The sequence below is a fragment of the Trachinotus anak genome, unplaced genomic scaffold, assembly GCF_046630095.1.
Source record: "Trachinotus anak isolate AG129_WGS33_773 ecotype Australia unplaced genomic scaffold, CSIRO_AGI_Tana_v1 ptg000003l, whole genome shotgun sequence".
In the NCBI taxonomy this organism is placed as follows: Eukaryota; Metazoa; Chordata; class Actinopteri; order Carangiformes; family Carangidae; genus Trachinotus; species Trachinotus anak.
In genome coordinates, this window is record NW_027273854.1 from 24,062,198 (window position 1) to 24,090,032 (window position 27,835).

The window sequence follows — 27,835 nt, forward strand, 5'->3', positions numbered from 1 at the left end:
ATTTGGACTCGGGGGAGAAAAAATGCAGTGGCTAAAAAAGGGCTTTTATTATTTAGAGCCAATAACAATCATAATGTCTGCAAACCCCACAATTGTGCAGGTATTTCAAAACAGAGGCAGTTTCAGCCAACTGCAGCTGCTGACTTAAAAAGACGCAAACATCTGGTTCACTCTTGAGAGATCATTAGGTTTTTTTTACAATCACTCAACCAGGTATCTATCAATCTATCAATCTATCTATCTATCTATCTATGAAACCTATTTAAATCTGGGGACTATTCTTTTGATTCTGTGGCTTTCACACATCACTATATGAATGAGCTTTAGTCAGTCTGCAGCTAATCTGCAGTCTTGAGCGTACTTGCTCACCTTGCTCAAGTGCCAGTAAACACACTTCTTAACTTTTAGCTTCTGCACCTACTGAAATATTTCCAACATAAGTATAAGGTCAACTCGAGGGCCAAGGAATTAACTTCTGGGGATCAGCTCAATGAGTTTGCAAATGCATCACTCTCCAAAAACTACAAATTGGAGGACTTTGGTTGGGTCATACACTGGAACGTAAAATGTGAACCTGGTCCATTAACAATAAGCAGTTTACCTGTGCGGTGTATGTGTTAAATCAGTTACACCACACCTTGCAGCTTAGTTCTACATCTTAATGCTCCAAGAAGTCAGAGAGTAAAGTAGCTGCTAGTTCCACATTTAGTCACATCACACATTTACCCTCTTGAACTCATGATTCTCTCATTAAAAGTAGCTATATATTCAGTACTTTTCTGTGACAATTACTGTAGCAACATGAAAGGTGTCGCTCATGGTGATGAACCTGCAGAAAATTGTAACCTGCATCTGAGCATCACCGTGAATTTAGCTCTCTGATCATTAAGTCTGCTACTGCTATCATAGTGTCATTTTCTGCAATTAGGTCCTAAAACCCCCCTGCACAGAACCAAACACCAGACAGACACTATTTCTCTGGTAGAAAGAAGATCAAATTAAAACTGTGACACAAAATATGAGAAGTTATGTTGTGGTTTACATCTGTATTATGAGATTAAATCTCACATGGACAGATAAAAACTATAAACATGGCACTGTTGCTCAGTCAGTTGGACCTGCCTTAGTCCAGAGGAAAAAATAAAAGAATGAAGATCCCCGGACAGTTACTGTGAATATTCTACTGGCAACATTAGGTCAAATAAGCAACTCTGCACACAAGATTAATACAATGTTGTGGATATTCATGGCTGCCAGAGGATGAATCTTAATGTTTTTTGTGTCTCTCTGATAGTTTCTTTACTGTCATCATCAGCAACATGTACACAAGAAATATCAAAATCGGAGCTCCTGTATTGATATTCAGTGCGCAGAGGATGAACGAGCTGTTCTGGACACTCTGTAGGATTTTCTCAAGCCAGAATCTTTGCACACAACATATCTCATAACATATCAGGCAGATTTTCATGATAGTTTGTGAGCACATTCATACTCAGGAGAAAATGAACCCCCATTTTAGCCACTTCTCTAACACCACCATCAGGGAAACTCTACTACTGGTAAGGACAGTAAAATCAGCACATTCATTCATCTAATGCTTCCATAATGAAAACTAGCTTGACTTAGACTTCAGTCTTTCTGTGGCAGGGTTTTGGAGATTTGTAGTGTGCTTAATTTTACACATCAAAGTGTCATTACAGGTCTTTGGGAGTGATATGTGAAAAAAAAATATTAACAATATAAAAAGATATAACAATATAAATTGCCTCAAGTGACATTTGAGTCAGCGTTGGTTTTGGATGAAGACTACAAGTTCCAAAATGAAAAATGATCTGAGGATGTGGAGATTGAAATAAGAGAGTTTACCAGATCTCTGTAGCTCACTGCTCATCTCTGCTTTAGGCTAGCAGCTCGACGCTACATTAGCCACTGCTAGCATAACACACACAGTCTCTAACAGAGCTGTTGGTGGTCAAGATGCACTGTACTGTCGGCACCAGGTTTGGAAAAGGAAGAGGGATGGAATAAAAAAAGATAATATCTCTGGTTCAACATCACATCAGTTCTGATCATTTTTTTGTCCATCGTTAGTCTGACCATGTTGCAGAAGTGCTGCAGGTGGTGTAGCTCATATGCTAACCTGCACACACTGCGGTCTGGTCTGTCCAGCATGGATCTGAGACCTGAACTCAACAACACAATTAAACACAAGCGTGGCAGACACTCACTCTTGGTGACTCACTGATAAAGATCTGAGTTGTGTCTGAACCAATCCTATGACAAAAAAAAAATCCCCTCACATGCTGCTTAACAACAAACGCAGGGAGCCCTTTGGTGGTAAGAGGTTTGAGGTCCATGGACTGTCAGATGGGCATTTAAGGGGCAATCCAGCAATTTAGTGTTGCACTTTCATATAGGATGAGGATTCACAAGAAAAGGTAAAGATTTAAACAGCAGAGCCTGAAATATCTCAACTTTCAGTCCCTAGCATGGGTCAAACTCCAAAAATGTTTGATCCTACAGGTCCCATAATGCAACTTGCCTTTTCCTGTCTGGTACTTCTTTCTAGTTACATTAAACTAACAGTATGAACCATAGACTGTATATGAACACAGAGAGCTGTCACTGTATGTTTTCTCCAGTTTTGAGACAGTGGTTTTAAATTCTTTATTTAGCTTAAGAAGTAAACACTTAATTCTTCTTCACCAACAATATATAAAACATGTGATTGTTTTGAGACCAATAAATGTCAAACTAAAGATCTCGAGCTGTTTTGGCGCAAGAGGTTGTAACATGGTGACAATACTAAGCATGCAAACAATGCAAATAATAAGATTTCCTAAACCTGATGTGAAACCTCGACCCTGATCAGAGCTGAATGAGCAACAGAAACAAAAACACAAGATAAGCTGAACCTACAAGCTAAACCAAACACTTCTAAGCCTGCAGCCACGTTGAGCACATGTTAACACTGACAGCTAAAACCAAACAAACACACTGGAAAACTACAACATCTGTGAGATATCTGCACCAAAAACCCATTTAAAAAGTTCAAGAACTGAACTTAAAACCACCACAATTTGACAAACACTGTACCTGAGTTAGATCTGAACCAGAACTAGATCTGCTCTGAAAATCTAATCTACCAGAAGGAGTCTGAAATCTAAGTGAACCAGGAAGTAGACCAGAACCAGAAATAAAATCTGGATTAAACCCATGTACTGCTGGAGGAGGAGATCCTCCTCCGACCCTCTGATGCTCTTCAGGATCAGGTTTCCTCTTGCTCAGCCCCCCCTTCTCTCTCTGATCCAAACTGAAACTCTTGGAATTATGGAAGGAGGGACCTGCTTTTTTTTTTCTTCCTCTCTTTTCTTCTGTTTTTTTTTCTCTTTGAAGGAGGGGTCCATTCTTGTCTTCCCTAAACGTGAGCGGCAGCAGCGGGATAATGAGGGTGCGTCCCCAGTCGGTCCAGTCCCCAGCACCTCCCAGTTCTTCAGGCTCCCATATAAAAACCCTGGTGGAAAGTGAGTGTAGGCAGTAGGGAGTTTTCTGCTGGGGTCAGGAGGACTGTGAACAGACGAGCGGACCCTGCCCCAAACACCCGTGTATGAGTGGAGTGTAGCAGAAAGAGAAAACACCCCCAACTTTTTTCCTCTCTTGCCTCAAAGAGTCTACATGTCTAGTGGCATCTAGACATGTTCAGCTTTGTGGATTTGCGGCTGGCGCTGCTGCTCAGCGCAGCGGTGCTCCTGGTCAGAGCGCAGGGCGAGGACGACCGTAAGTTTCATCACTTTACTGGAGCTTCTCAACCCTTTTTTTTTCCTTTTTTCTCTGGTTTTTGAAAGTGGATTTTCTCTTCGTGGGTGGACGACTGCTGAGATCTAGACAGAGAAGAGAAGAAAGGAAAAAGTTTGAACTAGAAATAAGAACTTTTTATGTTTGCTGCGCCTTTGTCTCCAGATAGAGAGATGGATAGACAGATAGATAGTGCAGCTTGTAGTTTAGACAGTACAGTGTGTGTGCGTAATGCATTGGGCATCTCAAGAAGGCCCCTCTCTCTCTCCCCCTCTCCTTGTGTTTGTCTGTGTCTCTCTACCCCCCACCTCCCCCACATGCATGCAGAGCGAGTTGCTGCAAGTTTTCCAGGCTCTCCTCCAGGCAGGGGTTTCTAATGGACACTAACAAAAAAAAATTAAGTCATACCAGATTTGAACCCCCCAAAAAAAGCATAAAAAAAGTTTGTATTTTTCAGGGTAACACCCTTAATTAGGCCCCTTCTGTGCCCCAACCTTCCCAAAAGTTAATGTCAACCTAAAACGCTGGTGAATTCTGCAGTTTTTGGATGTAAGCCTGCAAAAACTGGCCTTTGTGCACCATCAGGATTAGACAGAGGAAAGCGTCTCCCAGGCCTGATTGATGTGGCAGAGTAATTCACTGCCTGAGGCCAAGTGGTGAGTTGGCCAGGTGAGCGAGGGAGAGTCGCATAGGGAGGGAGCAGAGAGAGAGAGAGAGAGAGACAGACAGACAGACAGGAGGAGAAGGAGGTGAGCAGGCGTTGTCTTGTCTGCTGGAAACATCTGACCTCTAGCTCCCACTTAATGCTCTGTAGCAGAGTTTGCAAAAGCTCAGATCTGTATAAAAATACATTATAGAGAAGTCACATTACAATTCAGAGGAACAAAGACCTCTGCTGGTCTGTAGACAAACGTTTTCCTCCTGTACGAGGACAAAGGCAGTCTCACTGGCTCAGTTCTGGAAACAAGAACCAAGGAGCAGAATTTCTATTTTTCCAGATGTTCCTCTCCTCTGGAAACGACCCAGCTGTCTGCCCGCTTGCCTGTCTATCTGAAGCAGATGTGCTTTGACCCTCTGAACTGTGTCGCAGCGCCACCTACAGGCTTCTCTCAGCATCTGCAGACACATCTGGCCGCCACGTCCCCCGCACCTCCCTCTCTATTCCCCTCCTCCTCCTCCTCCTCCTCCTCTTCTTCTTCTTTCCACTCTTTTTTTTTTGTTTCCTCTAATTGCAAACACATGCGGACTATTTCCACCGGCTGCTGCCAAGCCGACAGTCTGCTGCTGCTGCTGCTGCTGCTGCTGCTGCTTTTCCCTCTGAGCTCAGCGCTTTGGCATGCTGGGAGATTTATAAGCCCTAGAAGGAGGCCCAGCCTGGCCTGCGGACCACGGAGCAGCAGCAGCAGCAGCAGTGATGGAGCTCAGGTCGGAAAATGTGACTTGCTGTGAAAGCAGAGGAACGATCAGTTTTACTGTGGTTAAAGGGAAATGAAGTCACTAGCGTCTGATGGTGCACTGTGGCGATGTCCGGACACAGCACCTCTGTGGCCTCTCTGTCACCCCAGCATGGCCTCTGTCTCAGTTCATGTGTAAACCTTTCCAGCAGCCATTCCTCCAGCGGGACGTTTTTATGCTTCTGCTTCAATCATTTCTTGTTTTATCTTTTTTTTTTTTAACATATCACTTCTTTTTACTGTTGTTTTTCGACTTTAAAACTTTCATTTTCAAGCTAAAAGTGCTACAAAAACTAAAGATATAGGCCTATAGAGATCACAACTGTTATAAAATATGTTATACGCAAAACGACAGGCTACATTATGAATATAAAATTTCTTTTTTAGGTTATGCAGTATCGGTTTGAGCATTTTAGGAAATAAATGAATTCGTTAAAATGCCTCTAAAATGAATTCATATTCTTATTTCTATTTCTATAATGCCTTATTTTAACGTTGATAAATGCAGCTTGTATATTTTTTTCTTTATTTTTTATGTATTAGTTTGCTTCTTTTTTTTTTTTGTTCAAATTCCAACATGAACTCTGATTGGCACCCTGCTGCCGGGCTCGCCTCACCTGCCTCTCTCTGCCGCCCCCCCAGGCTCGGGATCGAGCTGCACCCTGGACGGCCAGGTGTTTGCGGACCGGGATGTGTGGAAGCCGGAGCCATGCCAGATCTGTGTGTGCGACAGCGGCACGGTGATGTGCGATGAGGTCATCTGCGAGGACACAACAGACTGCCCCAACCCCGTCATCCCCCACGACGAGTGCTGCCCCATCTGCCCCGACGACGGTATTACTCCTGTCTTACTCCGTTGTCTTGCTGTAGACCACATTACCCCCCCCTCCGCAAACACACACAGAATTTTTTCCACCCCCACCACTAAATGAATGAATCAATCAAAATCAATGACGTCATCATCCAGGATCCCGTTTTAGCATTTAAACCTCTGTACTCAGCATTTAGCTCCATATGTATTAGCAAACATTTTTGCATGATCTATTTTTTTTTGGTTTTCTCTCATAGTCTAACCTTACATCTCTGCCCCTGTCTCTTCTCCTCTCTCTCCAGGCTTCCAGGAGGCTCAAGTTGAGGTAAATATTGATTATTTAATAGATCATCAATCACTAAAACGATCAGTCACAACAGTCTGTAGCAATCCTTAGAGTCAGTGTATTTAAATCATCACAGAAACAATATAATTCAGTAACATGAAAACACTTAATTAGTTTGATGTAATTTCGGATTGTAATATTGATCATTAATCATTGATTGATGGATGATTATGGCATATGAAAGTCAGGTACAAGATGACAGTTTAGCTAACTTTATAAGTTATGTTTTATTGGCCTAAAGGAGCAGATACAGTTGGTTGATTGATCGTTATTAACAGTGGATCACTTTATTGATTAGATCATATTTGTTAACATGATCCAGTTTTAGCACTGACACACTTTAACCTTTTTTTTTTTTTTTCCTCACAGGGACCCAAGGGAGAGCGTGGACCCAAGGGAGACAGAGTAAGTTCACATTCTCTTTCTCCCATGATTTCTGGGTCTTTGGTTTCTGGTCACGTGGTTGATTTAAGGTCCGACACTGTTTGTTCAAGTCAATGTGGAAGCAGCTAAACTGAGACAACCTTCATGTGTTTACACTGTTTTTTTTTAATTCAGAGAGATGTGGAAACAGGACTCAGGTCATTTAGCCCAGTTCAGCATTCAAAATGTTACTGTCATCAAAGTAAAGACATGTTAGAGGTAAAACAGAGTGAAGGAGGAAGAGTAAGAGCAGCTAGGCCAAGTGACATCAGGTCGAACTACTTACTGGTAAACTGTCAAACTTCTGCATCATATTTAATATTGGATTTTTCATTGAAACTTTTTTTCTGCAGAGCAGCTGTATCCATCAGATAAACTTAAAGATGTAAAAGTCCAAGAAAATATAAATATTAAAGTGCCCATGTAGTTCCTTAAACCTGTACTGAAGTGGAATACTTGTACTTTGTTACCTCCACGTCTGGATTAAGTCAGTATCTTTTGCTTCTAGGCTTCACTTTAAAGCAGTAACATGAGTAAGAGCAGTTTGCCTTAACAGAGTTTGTTATTTGCTGAGAGCAGTGAGATGATCAGTGAGTGAAAACATGTCAGGGCTTCAAGTTGAAACCTGCAGACTGAGGGTGAAGTTGTTTGGAGCAGAACAGGAAGTTGATGTTTTGCTTGGTTGAAGGAAAGTTAGAAACTTTATTGCAGATAAATCAAGATCAAGAGATCAAACTTGAGCCAAACAGCTCAGATTCTGGGTAAAGTGACATAAACTCTTCTATTTAATTATGTAATTATGTAATTTAGTATTAAGACAGAAAAACTAAAAAATAACTGATGACCTTTTTTGTGTGTTCGTGTTATTGCCTTCTGCAGGATGTAGAATGACCTTTGCAGTGGTGATACCACTTCTACCTAAATTGCTGAAATCTCAGATTGAATTTGACTTTGATTATATTATTTAATCTGGTTTGTCACAACTGGATTTGATTCAGCTTCAGAGAAGTTAGCTGACAAATTGGATTTGAAGACTGTTGTTGTTTTCCTTGTGGTCAACTCACCTGCAGCTGAGTCAGGGAGGGTGGTTATAATTGTTTATTATAAGGAGTTTTCGGTAATGATTTTTATAATGCATTCCTGATGTTATTTGTAATGTAGAATTTATTACAATCATTTATTTCGAGGCTGCGATAATGATGTAATTCCCCAGAGAACAAATACTTTTTGACTGTTCTTACCTGCTGCCTGCCTCCTGATGTCACATGTCACATGACTAGTACCAGTCCTTCCTGGTTGGTCACATGGTCAGTTTTGTAGGGGACTACACTGCATCTCCTCCAGGTTCAATGCTGCTTTCAACACCATAGTGAGCCTGTCAAGACACACACAGGAAACTGAATGTTACACACACAGATCTGGTGCAATGATGTCACAGCGGTGTAGGCTGTCACGTGATTCATGGTTGAACCAATCAAACAGTAGATGTTGTGCTTTTCTCTTTGTGTATGGTTGTGTTTGCATCACAGTCCTGTATCCAGGTGACCCTTTAATTCTGACTCTTGAATCTGACCCCTCTGTTCTTTCTCTCCCACCTGCAGGGTCTTCCTGGTCCCCCTGGTAACGATGGTATCCCCGGACAGCCTGGTCTGCCTGGACCTCCCGGCCCCCCTGGACCTCCCGGCCTCGGTGGAGTAAGTTGTCAGGGTTTTTTTGTTTGTTTATTTTTTTCCTTCTTATTTTTCTATTTGACTGGTTTAGGTCCAAACTAACCAGTTGGTGCCCAACGAGGACTGAAAACAAGTCCAATGACGCATGCATGGAGCTCATTCATTGGACAGAGCTGTGATATTGTGTCAACCTGCTAATGCTAACAAATACTTGTGTGGTGGTCAGACAAGTTAAGGACACACAAAAAACAACCAGCTCACTTTGTTCTTCTTGGCTTCCCAGTGCTCCTTTCCCACTACCCATAATTCCCTGTGCGTCCTGTGGTTTGTTAGATTGCATTCTGGCATAAAAAGGGCCAGTATAAACCAGTTAGAGTGTGCTGGCTGTGCATGCAGACAGGACAGGGAGATTTGATCCATCACATAATCCCAATGCTGACTTTGAGTTTGGCTCAGTCTGGGGTCAGAAGGTCAGGAGTTCATAAGTGTCATTGGAAAGATGCTTAAGATGTAAAGTGAAGCAGAGATGCTTTTGATGCTTGTTTGATCCATTAATTGGTCTTTTAAGATTGTAGAATGGCTGAATTTACCATGGGAGGAATCTCATACCCACAGGCCTCATCTTGTCATGCTAAGCTAGCATTACCAGAGCCTCACAATCTAATCTTGTATCGCCTGATTCAGTTTATCACTGACTTAGCATACAAGAGTAACACTCCCACACTGACTCTCCTTCAGGTTTAGCATGCTAGCTAACATTCCAGGCTAATTTTGCAGTCTTGTGTAGAATTTTTCATTGACCCATGCTAACACATATTATCCCAGTCTAATTTACCATCCTCATGTAGAGCTTTAACTAAATGCTCTAATTGACCTCCATTAGCATACTTAAGTAATACTTCAAAATAAATTTAAGTTAGCATGTTTATGTAGAATTGACTTACAGACCACAACATGTCAATGTCAGACTTAGACTAGACTCTCAAGCCAGCGTTACCCCGGATTCACCTCGCCTCAGTCAGCCTATTCTCCCTCTGCTGCAGTGTGCATGCCTGTGGTCAGATAACATCAGTAGCACCCAAAGAGAGGAGTGAGCTCAACCAATTTTACATACAACAAGGTCAAAGGTCAGGAGATGATTCTGCCTCACAGAGAAGTGAAAGGAACCATATACAGCATTATCACCATGACCATAAAACTGATGATACAGGTTATTTAGGAATTATGACAAAATGATGGGATGTGATGGAGCACAGTAAGAAGCAAGAGACAGAGGTGGACTGTTGCTGCTGTTAGACACTAACTGGAGCAGATCAACCTACACTGTGATACTGGATCTGACCTGTTTTGCATGAGGTTTCTTCTGCATGAATCTTAATTTTCAGGACTTGATTGAGACATAATTTAGGCTGTTTTGGCTTGACTGCCCCAAGACTTAGTGAAAAGATTTTTTAAAAAGCCTCTGAGTTCATGCTAGATTGAAGAGAAATGATCTTGTCAAAAAATTGTCAGTGATAAAAGAACATAGAAGGCATTTTGTTTATGCCATGGAAAGTTTAAACCTAAACTTAGTGCAGGCAATTGACATGTCCATACAATATGTCATATAAGTGATGGATGTGAATATACATTACTGTCAAATGTGGCTAACGTGCCCATCTCTATGCTCTTTTTGCAGAACTTCTCCCCTCAGATGTCTGGTGGCTATGATGAGAAATCTCCTGCCATGCCTGTACCTGGACCCATGGTACACACATCCACACACATATATACGCACACACACACACACACTGTATCAGTTCCCTGTGACTCATGATGATGCGGAGTCTGATCTTGACTGTGTTTGATTGACAGGGCCCAATGGGACCCCGTGGATCCCCTGGACCTCCTGGCCCTAGCGTAAGTACACCATTTCTTCTTCCCTCAACTCAAAATGTTTCTCATCTAAAACTGTGAGGTGAGAGGAGGAGAGAGCAGTGGCAGTATGTGTCCCTCATGAATCATAATGACATCATCATCATGACATCATTACGGCATGAGGCCGGCTCTATATTCTACACCAACACAGGAGGTGCTGTCTTTTCTAATGTGATCAATATTTTAGCTGAGTCAGATTAAAAAATACATTTTAATCAAATCAAAAACAAATGCAAATAAACAAACAAGCTTCTTGCTGCATCTTCAGCCTGAACACAAAGATAATTTTACACAAACCTATGTGAATTGATGCATCTACGTCAGCTGGAGATATTTGAACTTGAGTTAGAAATTTGCACATACCCCGAGGCTACATGAATCTGCTCCCACAGACACAATCGGTGCATCAGTTGCTAATTAGTTACGCTAACATCTGTACAGTTGGTGAATAAACACAAATGGTCCAGTGGCCAGGTTTGAACAGTGATAGGAAAAATCACAAAATACCAGTGAAACAGCCCCCTGCTTGCATTAAGATATAGATCACCAGGAAGGATCTTATTAACATTACAAGCAAGCTGATGGGAGCTTTTAGATTCTGAAATTCACCACAGTAACCAACAAAATCCCAGAAAGTTCTTGAGACCGGAGCAGCAGGCTAGAGCACATCTGTGAATGCAGTTGAAGCAAGGCAGGACAAATACACACAAATGCTTTCCATAAGAAGTCACTGAATGAGAGTCCTGAGAAAAATAGTGTTCAGTTGTGCTCATCACTACTGCCCAAGTCAGCTGACAGCAGCCATGATGCAAAGATACCCCTCTGACACACCAGCAGGCAACAAACAACATCCCCTGTTTGAATGACTCACATATGCATGTGCATATTCTCTCACCACAGAGACTGTGACTCTTTTAGTGATGGTATTTCTGTCTCCCCCTACAGGGACCTCAGGGATTCACTGGCCCCCCTGGTGAGCCCGGTGAGGCTGGAGCTGCTGTGAGTATTAAGAACACAGAAACAAATACACACTTAATATTGCACCTTTCTAGTCTATAGCCATTGTCTCAATGTGTGTCTCTTTCACTACAGGGTCCCATGGGTCCCCGTGGTGCCGCAGGCCCTCCTGGAAAGAACGGAGAGGATGTAAGTCCACTGGATCTGCTTCAGCACCCACAAGCTGTGTCTCAGTTGTGATTACAGAGTGACTTTATCATTCTGTTCATCCCCCTTTTTCTACTTCTTTTTCTCTCAGGGTGAGTCTGGCAAACCTGGTCGCGCAGGTGAGCGTGGACCTCCTGGCCCACAGGTAAGCTGCCATGGCAACATGATTACTAGCAATGTAATGCAAAAAACAAAAAACAGAGCCGTTATAATAAATTCTGCCTCTTTCTCTCAGGGAGCTCGTGGTTTCCCCGGAACCCCTGGTCTGCCCGGAATCAAGGGACACAGAGTGAGTCGAAACTTACACCAACAAACTGCAAATCAGCAATGTAGCATCTCCTGACTTTGACTGTGGACTTGTGTGGACTCATTGTATATCTCCTTTTCTCTTTAGGGATTCAGCGGTCTGGATGGTGCCAAGGGAGACGCTGGCCCTGCTGGACCCAAGGTGACTGTCCCTCTTTGTTTTCTTGCTCCGTGCTTCTATGTCTCTTGGTAGAAAAATTTCAATTTTGAACACCCAGAGAAGGACTAGTTCAGTAGCACTACAATAGAAGCAGCAGGAGCAGCTGGTATAGTGGCAGTAACAGAAGTGCTAATAGTACAATTAGCACCAATGATGATGGTGGCAATACTTGTAATAGTAGCAGCACTGACAGTAGCATTAATTATAGAAGTATTAACAGTGGCACTAATAGCAGTCATGATAGTAGTAGGAGTAGAACTTATAGTATTAATGGGGTACTCCGGTGAGTATTGCAGTTCCCTAAATTTGAGGAACTCACAGGACACAGATTTAAAAACAAAACATACGATGTTGAAGTTATGATATCCTGACTTTCAGTGCCTAGAATTGGCTGGAAATGGGTCCTACATTTCCCATATTAGCAGCCATATTGTCTAGTTATTAGCTCGTAGCAGCCATATTGGCTAGTAATTAGCTTGCAGGAGCCTCATTGGCTAGTTATTAGCTTGTAGCAGCCTCTTTGGCTAGTTATTACCTTCTAGCAGTCATATTGGCAAGTTGAGTTAATATTGACAAATGATGCTACAGTTTCTGTCATTTCATCACCTCACCTGCCTGTGTGTTTATGTGTTTAGGGAGAGGCTGGAGCTCCTGGTGAGAATGGAACCCCTGGTGCTATGGTGAGTAAAACAAACATCCCCTGTCTTTTATGTAGTTGCCATCTTGGCTTTTCTTTCCCTTCCGATTGATGCCAATTTAAAGAGTATATCTTGCTGACTCTGTCTTCTCTCTATCTCAGGGACCTCGTGGTCTGCCTGGCGAGAGAGGCCGCGCTGGTGCTACTGGAGCTGCTGTGAGTCCACACATACGCACACGCACATCTGGCTTCCGTATTCAGTCAGTCTGTTGGTAAATGAACATATCAACCAATCACATTTGTCTCTGTGCTACAGGGTGCTCGTGGTAACGATGGTGCTGCTGGTGCTGCTGGACCTCCCGTAAGTCTTCCTTTCTTTAAAGCTTCAATTCTGCCCAGACCTTCAGAACAGTTAGTTAAGTTTTTAGTGTGAACATCCAGGAACCTGAAACTTTAGCTCAGTTAGGGTTACAGTTTGTTTGCAGTATTAGCTGTGGTAGCACTGGCCAGATGAAACTGTAACATTTCTCTGAATTTCATTGTTTTATTGTTTCTTCTCAGGGTCCCACTGGCCCCGCTGGACCCCCTGGATTCCCCGGTGGCCCTGGAGCCAAGGTACAACTAAGCAATACCTGCTTAACTTTACTCTACTGTACATACTTTAACATCCTCCATTTTTAATGTCATCTTCCACATCTTCAACCAGTCTTCTCTTCTCTTCTCTTCTCTTCTCTTCTCTTCTCTTCTCTTCTCTTCTCTTCTCCTCATTAGAAAGTCATTGACCTGTTTTTACAGTGCTTTGAAGCATTTCCTTTATTGTGTGTAGCTAGTTGACTTCATAATTCTGTGTTAATTCCCAATTCCATACTACATGTTAGCTGCAAGCAGGTATACGGATATAAAATTTGTCAGTATGAATATTAAATTTGCTAATAATAATAATAATAATAATAATAATATATTTGAGTATATTTCAGTATTTAGATATACTATATCATATCACTATGAGTTTTGAATTGTGGCAAAGCTCTTTGGTTCATTTTTAAAAAATAAAATCTGCTCTTCTCCCACTTTACTCTTATATTCTTTCCTTTTGTCTTCCTTCTGAGATATCATCATTTTTCATACCTCCACCATGATGGATTATAGCTTCACAGTTGGTTTGAACATAATTAATAAGTCCTGTTCTTTGTTTCCCCTCTACCCAGGGTGAAGCCGGAGCTCAGGGTGCTCGTGGAGCTGAGGGCCCCGCTGGAGCCCGTGGTGAGCCCGGAAACCCTGGACCTGCTGGCGCCGCCGGACCTTCTGTAAGTACTAACAATAATGCCCTAAAAAATTGTTTGGATGCTTGATTCTCATCAAGAAAGTGATGGTCCCTAATTCGGACTGGACAGGAAGAAGCGGACCACAGGGGAATTATTGTGGCCCGCTTCTTAACGTTCATCAGACAAAGTAAAATCAAAGTTCCTGATTAGCTTCTCCTTTATGATTACATGTAACCCTTGGGTCCCTGGGTTGTTTGTGAAAGTCTTTCCCCTTTTTTCTTCTTTTAGGGAAACCCCGGAGCTGATGGAGCCCCCGGAGCTAAGGGATCCCCTGTGAGTATCTCTCTCAGCACATTTTCTTCATAGACATATCAGAATTGAAGGTTTGAATCCCTGTGTAGCTCAAACGCTTGATCAAGGCACTGACAAAAAGCTGCCTGGGCTGGTGTTTGATAGTTAGCTTAGATTATCTTCATTAGACTCATCACTGCCAGTACAGTACAGCATGATCTGACTGTGTTGTTGTTATGTGCTGTCCCCTGCAGGGTGCTGCTGGAGTTGCTGGAGCTCCCGGTTTCCCCGGACCCCGTGGACCCCCAGGACCTCAGGGTGCTGCTGGTGCCCCCGGACCCAAGGGTAACACTGTGAGTAAAGCTCTCTCATAATTAGCCAAAGCCAAAAATAGTGTTTTCTTAAATCTGTCCCTTGTGAAGGACAGAATAAAGAAAAATAATTTATCAGTCCAAACACACTGAAGTAAAAGTAAAACTACAGAATCAAAAGTAAACATAATGTTTTACTCTAGTCTCCTTCCAGTGCTTTGTTTGTTTGTTGTTGACAGCTATTTGTGTTGTTCTTGTTGTTTTTGATTTTTTTTGTATGTCTTTTATTTATTTTTTGTTGAAATCTGCATCAGTTATTGTGTGTTTGGGCCTGTAATTGTCTATTTGTTTCAGATGACTGATATTAGTTGTTGTTGTTACACTGTTTTTCGTTTTGTTTGTTTAATGTTGCTTATTTGCTTGTTTCCCACAGGGTGAGGTTGGTTCCCCAGGAGCTAAGGGAGAGGCTGGTGCTAAGGGAGAGGCTGTAAGTTCACCACATTTACCATGAAGCATGAAGCGTAGCTCTCTGAGTTATACACATGTGGTCATGCTGTCCATGTGTGTTCTGCAGGGTGCCCCAGGAATTCAAGGACCCTCAGGACCTCCCGGTGAGGAGGGCAAGAGAGGAGCCAGAGGAGAGCCTGGTGTTGCAGGAGCCCGTGGAGCCCCTGGAGAGCGTGTATGTATCTTACATGATTTTCACTATATTGTACTATATACTATAATATTCTTACACTGTAACGGTGAGGGGAAAGAGGCGGAGCTACCTTCCAGTGGTACATTGTTACCTCAAAGAGAAATAGCCCACAGTATGTACATAGAATTTTTTTTTTTTTTTATCGACATTTTAAGGCAGATATGTCACTTTGAACTCAAATTTAACTGCATCATTTTAAATAAAAAATATGCTGGCCATTGCAAATTGGATTAAATATTCTCCTCTGCTTGGAATCCAAGTATATATAGCATAGGCTACAAATAACTCAGACATCCCTCTGTCTGCATCGAGACTATGTAAACGAACAGTCCAGTTCCCCCACGATCCAGAAAAGTAGAACTGTTAATGCAAACATTTGAAAAAACTGTAACTGATATTGGTCATATTGTGGCAAGATGGACAGACAGAAAAAAGTTGAGTTTGAACTGAAAGGAATAAGAATAGATTTACACTTGGGGGTTGCAGAGTCTCATGCTGCCACTAGGGGGTGGTCATGTCACAGGTGTCTAACAGGCAGCTGCTTCCAGATCCCCCCAGATCTGGCCCTCAATACATGATGCCACAAAGTGTTTTGGGCAATTTTCTGGTGTTATGATTATTTTGTATCAATTCAGAATTGAATAAAAAAAAACTGATTGCTAAAATTTGAAATTAGTTCAGACATACATTTAACCAAGGGAGGGAGAATTGTAATTTCTTTTCAGAATACACACAACAGGACATGTTTCAGCTCCTGGATTAGAGCACCCCTGTCCGGGCTTTTGCTCATAGCACTAAGCAAGATGTGCTTGATTCTCTCTACAGGGTGCCCCTGGTGGTCGTGGTTTCCCTGGTGCTGATGGTTCTGCTGGACCCAAAGTGAGTAAAACATACACATAAGCATTTGCTATACCTTCTGAGATGCTTAAGAACAGTTTAGATTAAACTAATCATTCTTTCTCCCACTTCCTGCACATTATAGGGTGCCACCGGTGAGCGTGGCGGCCCTGGTGTTGTTGGACCTAAAGGTGCCACTGGCGAGCCTGGCCGCACTGGTGAGCCTGGTCTGCCCGGAGCTAAGGTGAGATACCCTGTTGACTATCTATCACACGCTTGCCAGCAACATAATTTACCCACTGGAAAGGCTTTCCTCTGACCTCTGCACTCTGATCTGTAGGGTATGACTGGCAGCCCTGGCAGCCCTGGACCTGATGGCAAGATGGGACCTGCTGTAAGTTCATATACAGGATGATGAAGTTGGTCTCATCAAAACACCTTCTTTTTGAGTTCATGTACACTGATCCATCATTAATCCTCCTTAACAGGGAGCCGCTGGACAAGATGGCCGCCCCGGACCTCCTGGCTCCGTTGGAGCTAGAGGCCAGCCTGGAGTCATGGGATTCCCTGGACCCAAGGGAGCCGCTGTGAGTAATGTGTCTCAACTGCTCCACAGTATCTTTGATCAGTAACACACTCTCTTGGCTATTGATAAAATGGTGTAAGCATCTCTGGTAATAGTGCCTTTCTACTCCTGTCTGTAGGGTGAGCCTGGAAAGCCCGGTGAGAGGGGAGTGATGGGACCCACTGGCCCTACTGTAAGTTGTCTGCACTATACTAGTCTTTGAATCTACTGTACTATTTTCATGTTATGTATATAAGCTGTATCTAAAAGCCTGCCATCTTTCTACCCAGGGTGCCCCTGGAAAGGACGGTGATGTTGGTGCCCAGGGTCCTTCTGGACCTGCTGTAAGTCTGACTGCCTCTTACTACTGAATACTTGAAGCAACATAGCTGTGCATGTAGCAAAGCAAGTCATACCGACGAAATTAGTTCTGGTCATTTCTGTTTTCTCTGACACTCCCTCTCTTGCTCATCCCCAGGGCCCCGCTGGTGAGAGAGGAGAGCAAGGACCTGCCGGAGCTCCTGGTTTCCAGGGTCTTCCAGGACCCCAGGGTGCCATTGGTGAGACTGGCAAGCCCGGAGAGCAGGTACTGACTGATATAATATTGACCTTCATCCTATGATCAAAGTGATTCTCTCTAGTAAATTAAAGCATTAAATTGCATCTCCCTGTGTTTCTTTGTCTATCTAGGGTCTGCCTGGTGAGGCAGGAACCCCTGGACCCGCTGGAGCTAGAGTAAGTCACTCATTATCACCACATTCACAATTAGTCTCAATTACTCAGCAGTATCTATTAATGATCATTGGGGAGTTGTATATTAGTTTATGATTATTACGCCCTTACCAACCAGGCAACAAGCAGTTAAAGAAGATATTAGATATTGCTTCTATAAGTTGATTTAGTTATGTTTGCATTAAAGTGAACTAAAAAGTTGGTTATAAATGGAGGTCACTGTAAGAGTGAACTGGCTCAACTTTTGCCCCAATTTTTATTCCATAATACTAATTAGCAAAGAACTTTAGTTAGCTTGCTAACTAGTCATCAGTTAGCAAACACAATGATGTGAAAACTGCCATCTGCTAGCTAATAATAGACTAATGCTGTTTTAGCTTAAATTTTCTAAAAACAAGAACCTCCTGTAGGGTCACCTTAGGAAAGGCCCATCATAAAAATGCTTACCAGGTAGCTTTTTCTGTTAATGAAAAAGTATGTGTGAAATGTCTGCTCTGAAGTGTCTCTAAAGCAGACAAATAGTGTCATATTTCAAGATGAAAGCCTTCCACCTCACATTAGTTAGTTTCTGTCTTTGGGGAATACCATTCACCTGTTAGATAAGCACTCCAGTCACATACAGTAGATCCTCACATTTGACCACTTCTGCAGTGCAATGTCAACTTGCCTGACTCTCTGCCTTGCCTTCCCTTTTTCAGGGTGACAGAGGATTCCCTGGTGAGCGTGGTGCCCCTGGCCCCATTGGACCCGCTGGTGCTCGTGGATCCCCTGGAGCTGCTGGAAACGATGGTGCTAAGGTAAAACCCAGCACCCCCCAGCAGACATGGAAAAAAAGAATGGATGCCCTTTGATCGAGCAGCATATTCTACTATTTTGATTTCTTTCTTTTCTTTTTTTTCTTCTTCTGACCTTGCTCTCCTACTTCCTCTTCTTCCTCAGGGAGATGCTGGTGCCCCTGGTGCTCCCGGAGCTCAGGGTGCTCCTGGACTGCAGGGTATGCCTGGTGAGCGTGGTGCCGCTGGTCTTCCAGGACTGAGGGGAGACAGAGTGAGTCTCTTCAGCAGCAACACTTATTAGAGAGCTAACTCATCAATGCAGCAAAAGCTTTGATAAGTTAGCCTTCCACTATGATGAATCAGACCAGTTTAAAGCCATTACCACCATCCACAGTAGCTCCACAGTATCACCATATCATGTTATCAACAGTAGTTACTGCTCTGGTAGTACAGGATCTGATCTATGGTCATCCTCTGTTTACCCCAACCCCCCTCACCATCCTAAAACTTAGGGTGACCAAGGAGCTAAGGGTGCTGACGGAGCTTCCGGTAAGGATGGTCCTCGTGGTTTGACTGGACCTATCGGACTTCCCGGACCTGCTGGAGCCACCGGAGACAAGGGAGAGCCTGGTGCCCCTGGACCTGTCGGACCTTCTGGAGCCCGTGGAGCCCCTGTAAGTTCCAGTCTGTCTGTCCATCTCAGGAGCAGAAAATGAACCTTAAACTCAAAGCTCTCTGGCCACTTCACTCTTCGATCTTCAAACCCTTGGTTGACTCTTCTTCCTCTTCCTCTTCCTCAGGGTGAGCGTGGAGAGGCCGGACCACCCGGACCTGCTGGATTCGCTGGACCACCTGTAAGTCACTTCTCCATGAATGTCCTGGCTTCTCTTACCAAGAGTTTGTCTTTTGCTTGAAGCTTTAATAGAATTGACTGCAAAATGAATTGTCTGTTCCCATCCACCACCTTTCCAAATCAGGGTGCTGATGGACAGGCTGGTGCTAAGGGAGAGACTGGAGAAAATGGTGCTAAGGGAGATGCTGGTCCCCCCGGCCCTGCTGGACCCACTGGTGCCCCTGGACCTCAGGTTTGTAAACCTATACATTCACAATAAATGGCTAAATTGCCTTCTATTGGTTCTCCCATGTTGAGTGACACTATGTTGTGTCCTTTCAGGGTCCCGTTGGAAACACTGGTGCCAAGGGAGCCCGTGGACCCGCTGGACCTCCTGTAAGTCACCTATCTTCTTCTACACTGTCCTTCTCTTCTTGTATAACATTTACAAATATACCAACCTGCCTGACTTCAGCTTCAGTTCCTAGATCAGGAACATCTCAAGCAGTATCGTAGAGGTCAGAGGTGACAGTGCCTCTGACCACCTCTGACCTGTCAGTTCTTGTAATAGCTGAGCAAAGAAGGTTGAAAAGTAGTCTGGAGACAATCCTCAATAAAACATGTTTTCATTCAGTTATTTTACTTGTACTGCATAAAGCACATTGTATGTGATTCATCTTTGTTTCTTTATTGTTTGCACTGACTTGATGCAGCCATTTTCCCAGTCTCAGTCAGCTAATGGACCTCCGTCTGTCTACTTAGGGTGCTACTGGCTTCCCTGGTGCTGCTGGCAGAGTTGGACCTCCCGGCCCCTCTGTAAGTCTTTCTCTAATGTTATTAGCACTTCTTGTTTCTGTGGCGGAGCTCAAAGTCTTGATTGGTTTTTAGCAGTATTTAATTATACCCTCCCACACAGGGCAACCCTGGACCTCCCGGACCCCTTGGACCTTCTGGCAAGGAGGGACCCAAAGGAAACCGTGGTGAGACTGGACCTGCTGGTCGCCCTGGTGAGATTGGTAATGCTGGACCCCCAGGACCTTCTGGAGAGAAGGGTAGCCCTGGTGCTGATGGTGCCCCTGTAAGTTATCTTTACTGCAAAACCTTCCAAACAGGAATACTACTAGAATGAGCCATCTCAGTGTATCACAGAGTAAATTAAGAAATCACTTTAAGTTGAAGCACTGAAATCCCCACATTTTCACTGACTATAGAACTAGTTTAGGTGTTGGTTGCTGTCAGTTCTGCCACCCTGCACCTTGAAGTCTAACTAATTTCTCTTTGTTTCTCTCTGTTGCTGCCTGCAGGGTAGTGCTGGTCTGCCTGGACCTCAGGGTATTGCTGGACAGCGTGGTATTGTTGGTCTGCCTGGACAGAGAGGAGAGAGAGGTTTCCCTGGCCTGCCCGGACCTTCTGTAAGTTATTAATTTTATTCAACTTCAAAACTACAATGGATCTGATGGAACCAGGAAAGGAAATCGAAATGTCTTTAGTGATTTCCCATTTGCTGCCTTAGCACCTGCAGGACTGAGCAAACCCAGATATACTTCAGACTGTTGGAAAAGCAACTGAGATGATTATAACTGGACTGATTGTGGCTATGTCACCCACAGGGAGAGGTTGGAAAGCAGGGACCCGCCGGCCCCGGTGGTGAGCGCGGACCTCCTGGACCCATGGGACCCCCTGGACTGGCTGGAGCCCCTGGCGAGCCTGGACGTGAGGTATGACAAAACGATTGCACCTGTGACAATGAGACTATCTGTCCGTCTTTTGTATACTAGTGTGTATAAGTCAACCCTGTAGGTGTTTCTTAATCAGCTAATCTGCTGTGTGCTTTTGTTTTAGGGAACACCCGGTAACGAAGGAGCAGCTGGTCGCGATGGAGCCGCTGGACCCAAGGTGAGTTTCTTGCTAAGTGACAGCATCAGACAGCTAGCTTATTTTTGTCAAATACATTAGTTTCAGTCTTTGCCACAGAACTGAGCTTTAGAAGAGTCAGCTCAATTGATCCGACCTAATCAATGTGGCCAAAGCCATTTAACAAACAACGTGCTAACACTGCAGTGGCTCCAGCTAGATACACTGATGTTTAGTTGTTTCAGTTAGCTGCTGAATGACAGGTATTTGGTTTTATCTGGTCATTTTTCACCACCACAGACCTTCCAACTTCCTTGGACACAGAACTGGACAGGCCATGGTACAAAATACAAAGACAAGCTTGTGAAATAAAAGGATTTTGTGTTTGCGTTTTAGGGAGACCGTGGAGAGACTGGCCCCGCTGGAGCCCCTGGTGCCCCTGGACCCCCTGGTGCCCCTGGACCTGTTGGACCCGCTGGAAAGACTGGTGACCGTGGAGAGACTGTGAGTGATAAGGCTGCCTTGATTGTTTTTCAGTTTTGTCACTGTCCTGTTGTTTTCATGAATCTGTCCAACTTCAGGTCATGTTGATGAAAATTAGCCAACACTGTTAGATTCACTGTAGGCAACAGCATTACACTGCAACCTGTCTTTACATGAAAGTGACTTTTCCATGTTTCAGGGACCTGCTGGCATTGCTGGCCCTGCTGGCCCTGCTGGACCTCGTGGCCCTGCTGTAAGTATCAGCACCACTAATAGACTACTACAATAGATGGAACACCATACAGAGGAAAAACAAAATGCTTCATCCCCTTCTTCATCCAAACAGGGAGCTCATGGACTTCGTGGAGACAAGGGAGAGACCGGAGAGGCAGGAGAGAGAGGCATGAAGGGACACAGAGGATTCACTGGCATGCAGGGACCTCCCGGACCTTCTGTATGTAACTTTACATTCAAGCCCACCCATACTGCATACAAACAACACATACTGTACAGTACATCTCTAAATCCTGTTTTTATTTATGAACCCATAGGGACCCTCAGGAGAGCAGGGACCTGCTGGTGCTGCTGGACCCGCTGGACCTAGAGTGAGTTAACACACAATCTTTACCTGCTCAGTGCAGATTGACATTTTCATCTTTGCTGTCTTCTGTGGCTGAAAGTGTTTTGTGGGGCATTTAGACACTCTAAGGTTTTCCTCTATCCTGTTTGCAGGGCCCTGCTGGATCTGCTGGTTCTCCTGGTAAGGACGGTATGTCCGGTCTGCCTGGACCCACTGGACCTCCTGGACCTCGTGGACGTTCTGGAGAGATGGGACCTGCTGTAAGTCTGACTGTTTAACTACCCATCCATTCATTTGTTTATTTATCTTGCGTCTCCAAACTTGGGGAATAATGAGGTTGGGATTTCTGAGGAGGACCAGTTAACCAACTTCTTCTCCCCCTACTCTTCCCTTTCTCTTCCTCTTTTTGTCGCTCAGGGTCCTCCTGGACCTCCTGGTCCTCCTGGAGCACCCGGTGCCCCTGGTGGCGGATTCGACCTTGGCTTCATCGCCCAGCCTCAGGAGAAGGCACCTGATCCCTTCCGCATGTACCGCGCTGATGACGCTAATGTTCTCCGCGACCGCGATCTGGAGGTGGACAGCACCCTGAAGAGCCTCAGCCAGCAGATTGAGCAGATCCGCAGCCCCGATGGTACCCGCAAGAACCCCGCCAGAACCTGCCGTGACCTCAAGATGTGCCACCCTGACTGGAAGAGCGGTGAGTTTTTTTGATGCAGTTACAGGACAGTTGAAAGGTCGTAGATATGGTGGAGTGGGTAATGCTAGACTTAGGGCAGCAGAAGGCATTTGGTAGATTTAGGATTAAGGGAATTAGAGTTCTGACTTTTCTGACTTTTTCCTCTGAACTCCTTGGTCTTCAGGCGAGTACTGGATTGACCCTGACCAGGGCTGCACTCAGGATGCCATCAAGGTCTACTGCAACATGGAGACTGGAGAGACCTGCGTAACCCCAACTCAGCCCGAGGTTGCCAAGAAGAACTGGTACGTCAGCAAGAACATCAAGGAGAAGAAGCACGTCTGGTTCGGAGAGGCCATGAACGACGGCTTCCAGGTAAACATGCTTAACTTACCAGTCTAAGTACTTCCTTAATCTTACCTCTTACCTCTCCTCGGTCTCTTTGGTTTCTCTGTAATTACCTCCTCCTGTCCCTCTGTATTCCTCTTATTCCAGTCACTAACTTCTCCTTACCTATGGACTCCACCCTTCCTTGCCCTCTCTTCCTTGCACTCTCAATGCACTTCCGCTTTGTTTCTCATCTAGTCCTCAACTCCTTCATATCCCTCTGCTTCATCAGCTCTCACAGTTCCAATCTCTAACTCCTCTCTCTCTTCTCTTTCCTACACAGTTCGAGTATGGCAGCGAGGGCTCTCAGCCAGAGGACGTCAACATTCAGCTGACTTTCCTCCGTCTCATGTCCACTGAGGCATCCCAGAACATCACCTACCACTGCAAGAACAGCGTCGCTTACATGGACGCCTCCGCTGGCAACCTCAAGAAGGCCCTGCTCCTCCAGGGCTCCAACGAGATCGAGATCAGAGCTGAGGGCAACAGCCGCTTCACCTACAGCGTCCTGGAGGATGGATGCACGGTGAGCAATCTTTAGTTGATCCTCCCAAATCCATAAGCTGTATTAGATGAATCAAAAGTCACAATTTGGTGTGCATATACATGTACACTCCTGATTAAAGACATCATGCTAGCTGCTTTAGCTAGTCTTGCAGTTCATGTGCTTTTTACAAGATTTGAAGCAATATTTCCAGTGTTCCATGCAGTGGCCATCTTGAATAACTCCCCTTTCTTCTTCTCTCCCTCCAGTCACACACCGGTACATGGGGCAAGACAGTCATCGACTACAAGACATCGAAAACATCTCGCCTGCCCATCATTGATATCGCTCCTATGGACGTTGGTGCTCCAGACCAAGAGTTTGGCCTTGAAGTTGGACCCGTCTGTTTCTTGTAAAAAGAGAAATCTGGACTTGAAATTGTTGTTGTGTGTGTGAGTGTGTTTTATTTTTTCTAGCAGTCATCTCTCTCTTTAAAAAAAAACCCCACCAAAAATTCAATTTTTCTGAAAAATCCAACCCTTCACTCCTGATTCTACAAGTTTCCATTCGGCCGTTGCTCCAATGGTCCACTTTGCCTAAAACCTGCACTTCAACAAGATGGCGGTGATGTGGCAGTGTCTGCATCATCGTGTTTGGGACCACTACTTTTTTTGTTTCTGACTCTCATTTTTTTTTTTTTTTTTGTTTGTTTTTTTTACCATCACCAACACCAAGGATCCTGTAGAGAAGACATTTTGTTTCACTGGCAACGAGAAAATAATATATGCTTCTGTAAAGTGTAAAAAAATTTGCTTCCCCTCTTCATCCAGCCAAACCAGGCCTCTCTGGAGTTTACAGAAACACACAGGTGACTTTTGTATTTTTATACACCACTGCGGTGAGAGGAATGAAAGGACAGTCCCAAACAGACAGAACCCAATTGCTTTGTACCACGTTTCAGGTGTTGATGAATAAACGGTGAAACTGACAGCCATGTTTGTCTCTGTTGTTCTGCCACCCAACCTCCCCTCTCCTCCTCCACCTGCCCCAGACAAGGCTGACAACCCCTTCCTCCTCATGTGCTGATGTAGCTGTTGTGATTTGTTTGTTGTGGTTGCTTTCTTGTTTTATTCCTCCCTTTTTTTAAAAGAAAAGTCACATTAAAACCACCAGCAGAGAAACATGGGTTTAAACCTCTTTTTTGAAAGACAAAAAAAAAAAATCCTATGGCTACCTCAGAAAGCAAGGAATTCCAGCTATGAAAAGGGGCCCTGTGTTTTAGAAGTGCCTGCAGTAGTTGTGGTGGTCGGTGGGGTAGTCAAGGTTTACTGACACTTTTGCAGAAGCAGAAACAGCTAAGACTTAAGGTGCTATTCTTTCTTTGAGGTTTCCTGCCTGTCCAGTATGGCTGTACTGTTCTGAGTGTTAAGGTCAGTCTGGTGTGGCAGGGCCTCCTTGGTGCTAAAATGATACCACAGCTTTTAATCTTGGTGTCCAGAATGAGACAGACTTCTTCTGTTTCCAGCCTTGGTAGTGCTGACAGTGAAACTATAGCTCTGTTTTTGAGTGAAAAGTGAATTCGCATCTCTTGGTTTATGTTTTGAACCTGCTGTCCACCTTCCTGTCATCCAAAATTCTCCTCCAACCTCTTCATCCACACACCTGTTGTGGTTTGTTTCTTGTTGTTCTTGTGCAAAGGGTGATTTTTTTTCTCAAAACAAAATTGGAGACTTCAAAAGTGCACAGAAAGAGAGCCATCAGCAAAAAGTTTTGTGAGAGAAAGCAAACAGAAACAAAAACACCACAAGGATCTGTACCTATTTTGTATATGTATAATAAATTGAGATGTTTTTAATTATTTTGAATGCTGAAATAAAGCATGTTAAGTGGTCTAACATTGAATCCTGCCTAATTCCCTGACTGACTGCGCCCCACCCCCCACTCCCACAGGGCTTGAATTAAAGCAGCTTTAACTACTTTATACCTTCTAACCAGTTGTGCAGTGACTAAATGTGGAAGGAAAAATACCCCAAATGTCTACATGTATAGAAATGTTGAGAAACCTCTAGTGATTCCTGAGAAGTGCTGATCCTAACTGAGAGAGAGCATGAGTGTGTGGAAAGAGAAACAGGACGGTCTGTTGGACAGTAGCAGATTCTTAAGGTTTAAAGCTAAATCAAGTTAAAATAGACTTGGAAACATTTTGAGGCAACATTTCACTTCTAACCTGAGTTTTCTTCGCCTCTTAAATGTCATTGTTTCCTGGGGTGATGGGTCAAAAAACATTCCTGTCTGTGGTCTAAAAATGTTGCCCATATAATATAAGTAACCACAACTTGGCATCATGTCTAAGTCAGAAAAGAGACATAACTGTGGCCTACCTCTCTTTGACTCTTCGTTGTTGTCAGGCAGCCTCAAAGAGCTGGTGATGCTTTATCCGGTCCATTAAATCCAGTTTGAAAATGAAGATACTGAGCATCAATAATCTACCAAGAAAACACACGGACCTCTGATAATCCAGCATTGATTATGATGGTATTTGTGCATCCTGAGTCCTTTTATCCAAAATAATCTGGTATTTCCACAGCTAGGCAAACTGACTGCACAGCTCAGACTGCAGGACTGAGGGGCTGCAGGGTGGACCTGCTCTGGGCTCAGTGTGTAGGCATCAGCTTGACTTCACAAAGACACTGATTGTCCACCTTGAGGGAGGCAGCTGCCCAGGAACAGCGGATAGGTTTCCACTCCCAGCGGGAATCTAGAATATTTCTGCAAGAATCTGGGTCTCTATTAGAGGCCTGGGCACAGGAATGCTGACCTCTCTGGTTTCAGTCACAGAGGAGTCTCTATTTGCAGAGAGGAAACCCCTCTGCAGGCAAGTGAGACTTCACACTGAGGGTAAACATCAGATGGGTGCTGCTGAGGTGAGGCCAGGTAAAAGTAGATAGATGGTGATGTACAGAATGGCCAGTATTTTTTACAGCATTTTAAAGGGTCAGTTCATCGAGGGCATCTAATGTACTTAAAACTCTCACAATGTGTTTTCTGGATCATTATTATTATCACCACAGGTGAAATTAGTACAGGTATAGTGTGGTATAAATACCAGTACAAGTTGTCACTACATTTTAAAGTAGTATTTGGGTGGTGTAGCTATTTTCAAATTCATAATGTTTCTTGTAGAAATGATGGTCAGTCAGTTGCTCCATGAAAAGTAGCTCAACATCCAGTGAATGGATTTCCATGAAATCAGTGGAAATTCATGTTGCCACAGGATCAATTGTAAATCCCTGACTTTTCATCTTGCCAAAATACCAGCAAAACAAATTGCATTCCCATCAGCGTCAGCTGTACTTTGTGTTTATTGCTCATTAGCAAGCGTTAGCATGCTAACATGCTAAACCAAGATGTGAACATGGTGAACACTACACCTGCTGGACATTAGCATGTTAGAGTTGTCGCTGTAAGTAGGTCGCCATGCTGGTTAGCATTCGGCTAAATACAGCCTCACAGGGCTGCTAGCATGGTTGCAGTGTTACTGAGGCTCCATCCAGGTTACTTTTGATTGAAGCTCTACATAAGAAATAATGTCCATCCAAAGCACAATTAAACATACCACATGACCATTAATGACCATTTTCAGCTCACTGACTGCGCTCCCACTATTTTCTCTCCATACTCATAGCTTCATAGCCAAGACTGGAGACTTGCAAGATGATGAGTGTATCCCACCTCTGCTCATTAGGTAGTAGGTTATGTTTACATGTATATTGAACTGGTGATGAAGTTGTAGTCAAGCTAATGGAGGACAGAGGAGAGTGTCACCACCCACCTCAAGACTTTCTGTGTGTTACACTGAAGGATGTGGGCTCACTGTTAAATGCTTTTGGGTATTTATTGATGCCTTCTCTACAAGTGCCACATTTAGTCTGCCAGACTCCATCTGAGATATATACTTCCAGGAAAGACAGCCATATTAGGTGTTTACCCACTGTTTCCAGCTACAATCAGATCCTCTGGTACCAGTGATCAGAGTTGACACCTACAAATGTCAGTGTACATGATAGAAGGCAGTGCATTTCCTCAGTGTCTGTGCAAAGGGATGGAAGTGCAGATGCACAACCAAAACAGTGTGTGACAAACTCACACACAGGTGTACAGTGAACCTCTGTGCTGCTAGTTTGCAACATTTTCTATCCCTGCTCCTCCTCGCAAAAACATATCATCTCTGTATTACAGTTCACAACCTTTCGCATTTGTAGGATGACCAAAGTTGGGTTTGTGTTGCCTCATTCAGAGGTTACAGTGGGGGGTTCTTTCTGTGGAGCATTGTAACATTTAACCTACCTAATCTCTGTATGAGCACATTTATACTTTGA

The 27,835-nt window shown here is 43.9% G+C and overlaps 1 protein-coding gene and 1 long non-coding RNA gene across 4 annotated transcripts; one reads left to right on the forward strand and one right to left on the reverse strand.

Moving 5' to 3' along the window:
• Positions 1-32: 32 nt before the first annotated feature.
• Positions 33-27,829, reverse strand: LOC139618664 (uncharacterized). Of its 2 annotated transcripts, XR_011689769.1 has the most exons (3): positions 25,838-27,829; positions 8,071-8,204; positions 33-3,881 (listed from the first exon to the last, which is right to left on the reverse strand). It is a non-coding gene; the product is annotated as an uncharacterized lncRNA (long non-coding RNA). The 2 variants fall into 2 exon arrangements; XR_011689768.1 differs by lacking the exon at positions 25,838-27,829 and having other exon boundaries at positions 8,071-10,169.
• col1a1a (collagen, type I, alpha 1a) lies at positions 3,636-25,358 on the forward strand. 2 transcript variants are annotated; one of them, XM_071474771.1, is made up of 49 exons: positions 3,636-3,777; positions 5,892-6,083; positions 6,363-6,385; positions 6,776-6,811; positions 8,431-8,523; positions 10,178-10,246; positions 10,354-10,398; positions 11,362-11,415; positions 11,509-11,562; positions 11,672-11,725; positions 11,816-11,869; positions 11,975-12,028; positions 12,682-12,726; positions 12,846-12,899; positions 13,000-13,044; positions 13,245-13,298; positions 13,892-13,990; positions 14,237-14,281; positions 14,494-14,592; positions 14,984-15,037; positions 15,125-15,232; positions 16,076-16,129; positions 16,233-16,331; positions 16,428-16,481; positions 16,576-16,674; positions 16,792-16,845; positions 16,943-16,996; positions 17,131-17,238; positions 17,343-17,387; positions 18,083-18,181; positions 18,324-18,431; positions 18,673-18,834; positions 18,961-19,014; positions 19,138-19,245; positions 19,335-19,388; positions 19,755-19,808; positions 19,909-20,070; positions 20,297-20,404; positions 20,603-20,710; positions 20,835-20,888; positions 21,243-21,350; positions 21,529-21,582; positions 21,676-21,783; positions 21,881-21,934; positions 22,062-22,169; positions 22,327-22,606; positions 22,770-22,960; positions 23,256-23,498; positions 23,726-25,358. In XM_071474771.1, exons 1-49 carry the CDS (start codon positions 3,696-3,698, stop codon positions 23,870-23,872), a joined length of 4,344 nt encoding a protein of 1,447 aa, XP_071330872.1. In that variant the 5' UTR covers positions 3,636-3,695; the 3' UTR covers positions 23,873-25,358. The 2 variants fall into 2 exon arrangements, with proteins under 2 accessions (XP_071330872.1, XP_071330873.1); XM_071474772.1 differs by lacking the exon at positions 20,297-20,404 and having other exon boundaries at positions 19,909-20,034.
• Positions 27,830-27,835: the final 6 nt, after the last annotated feature.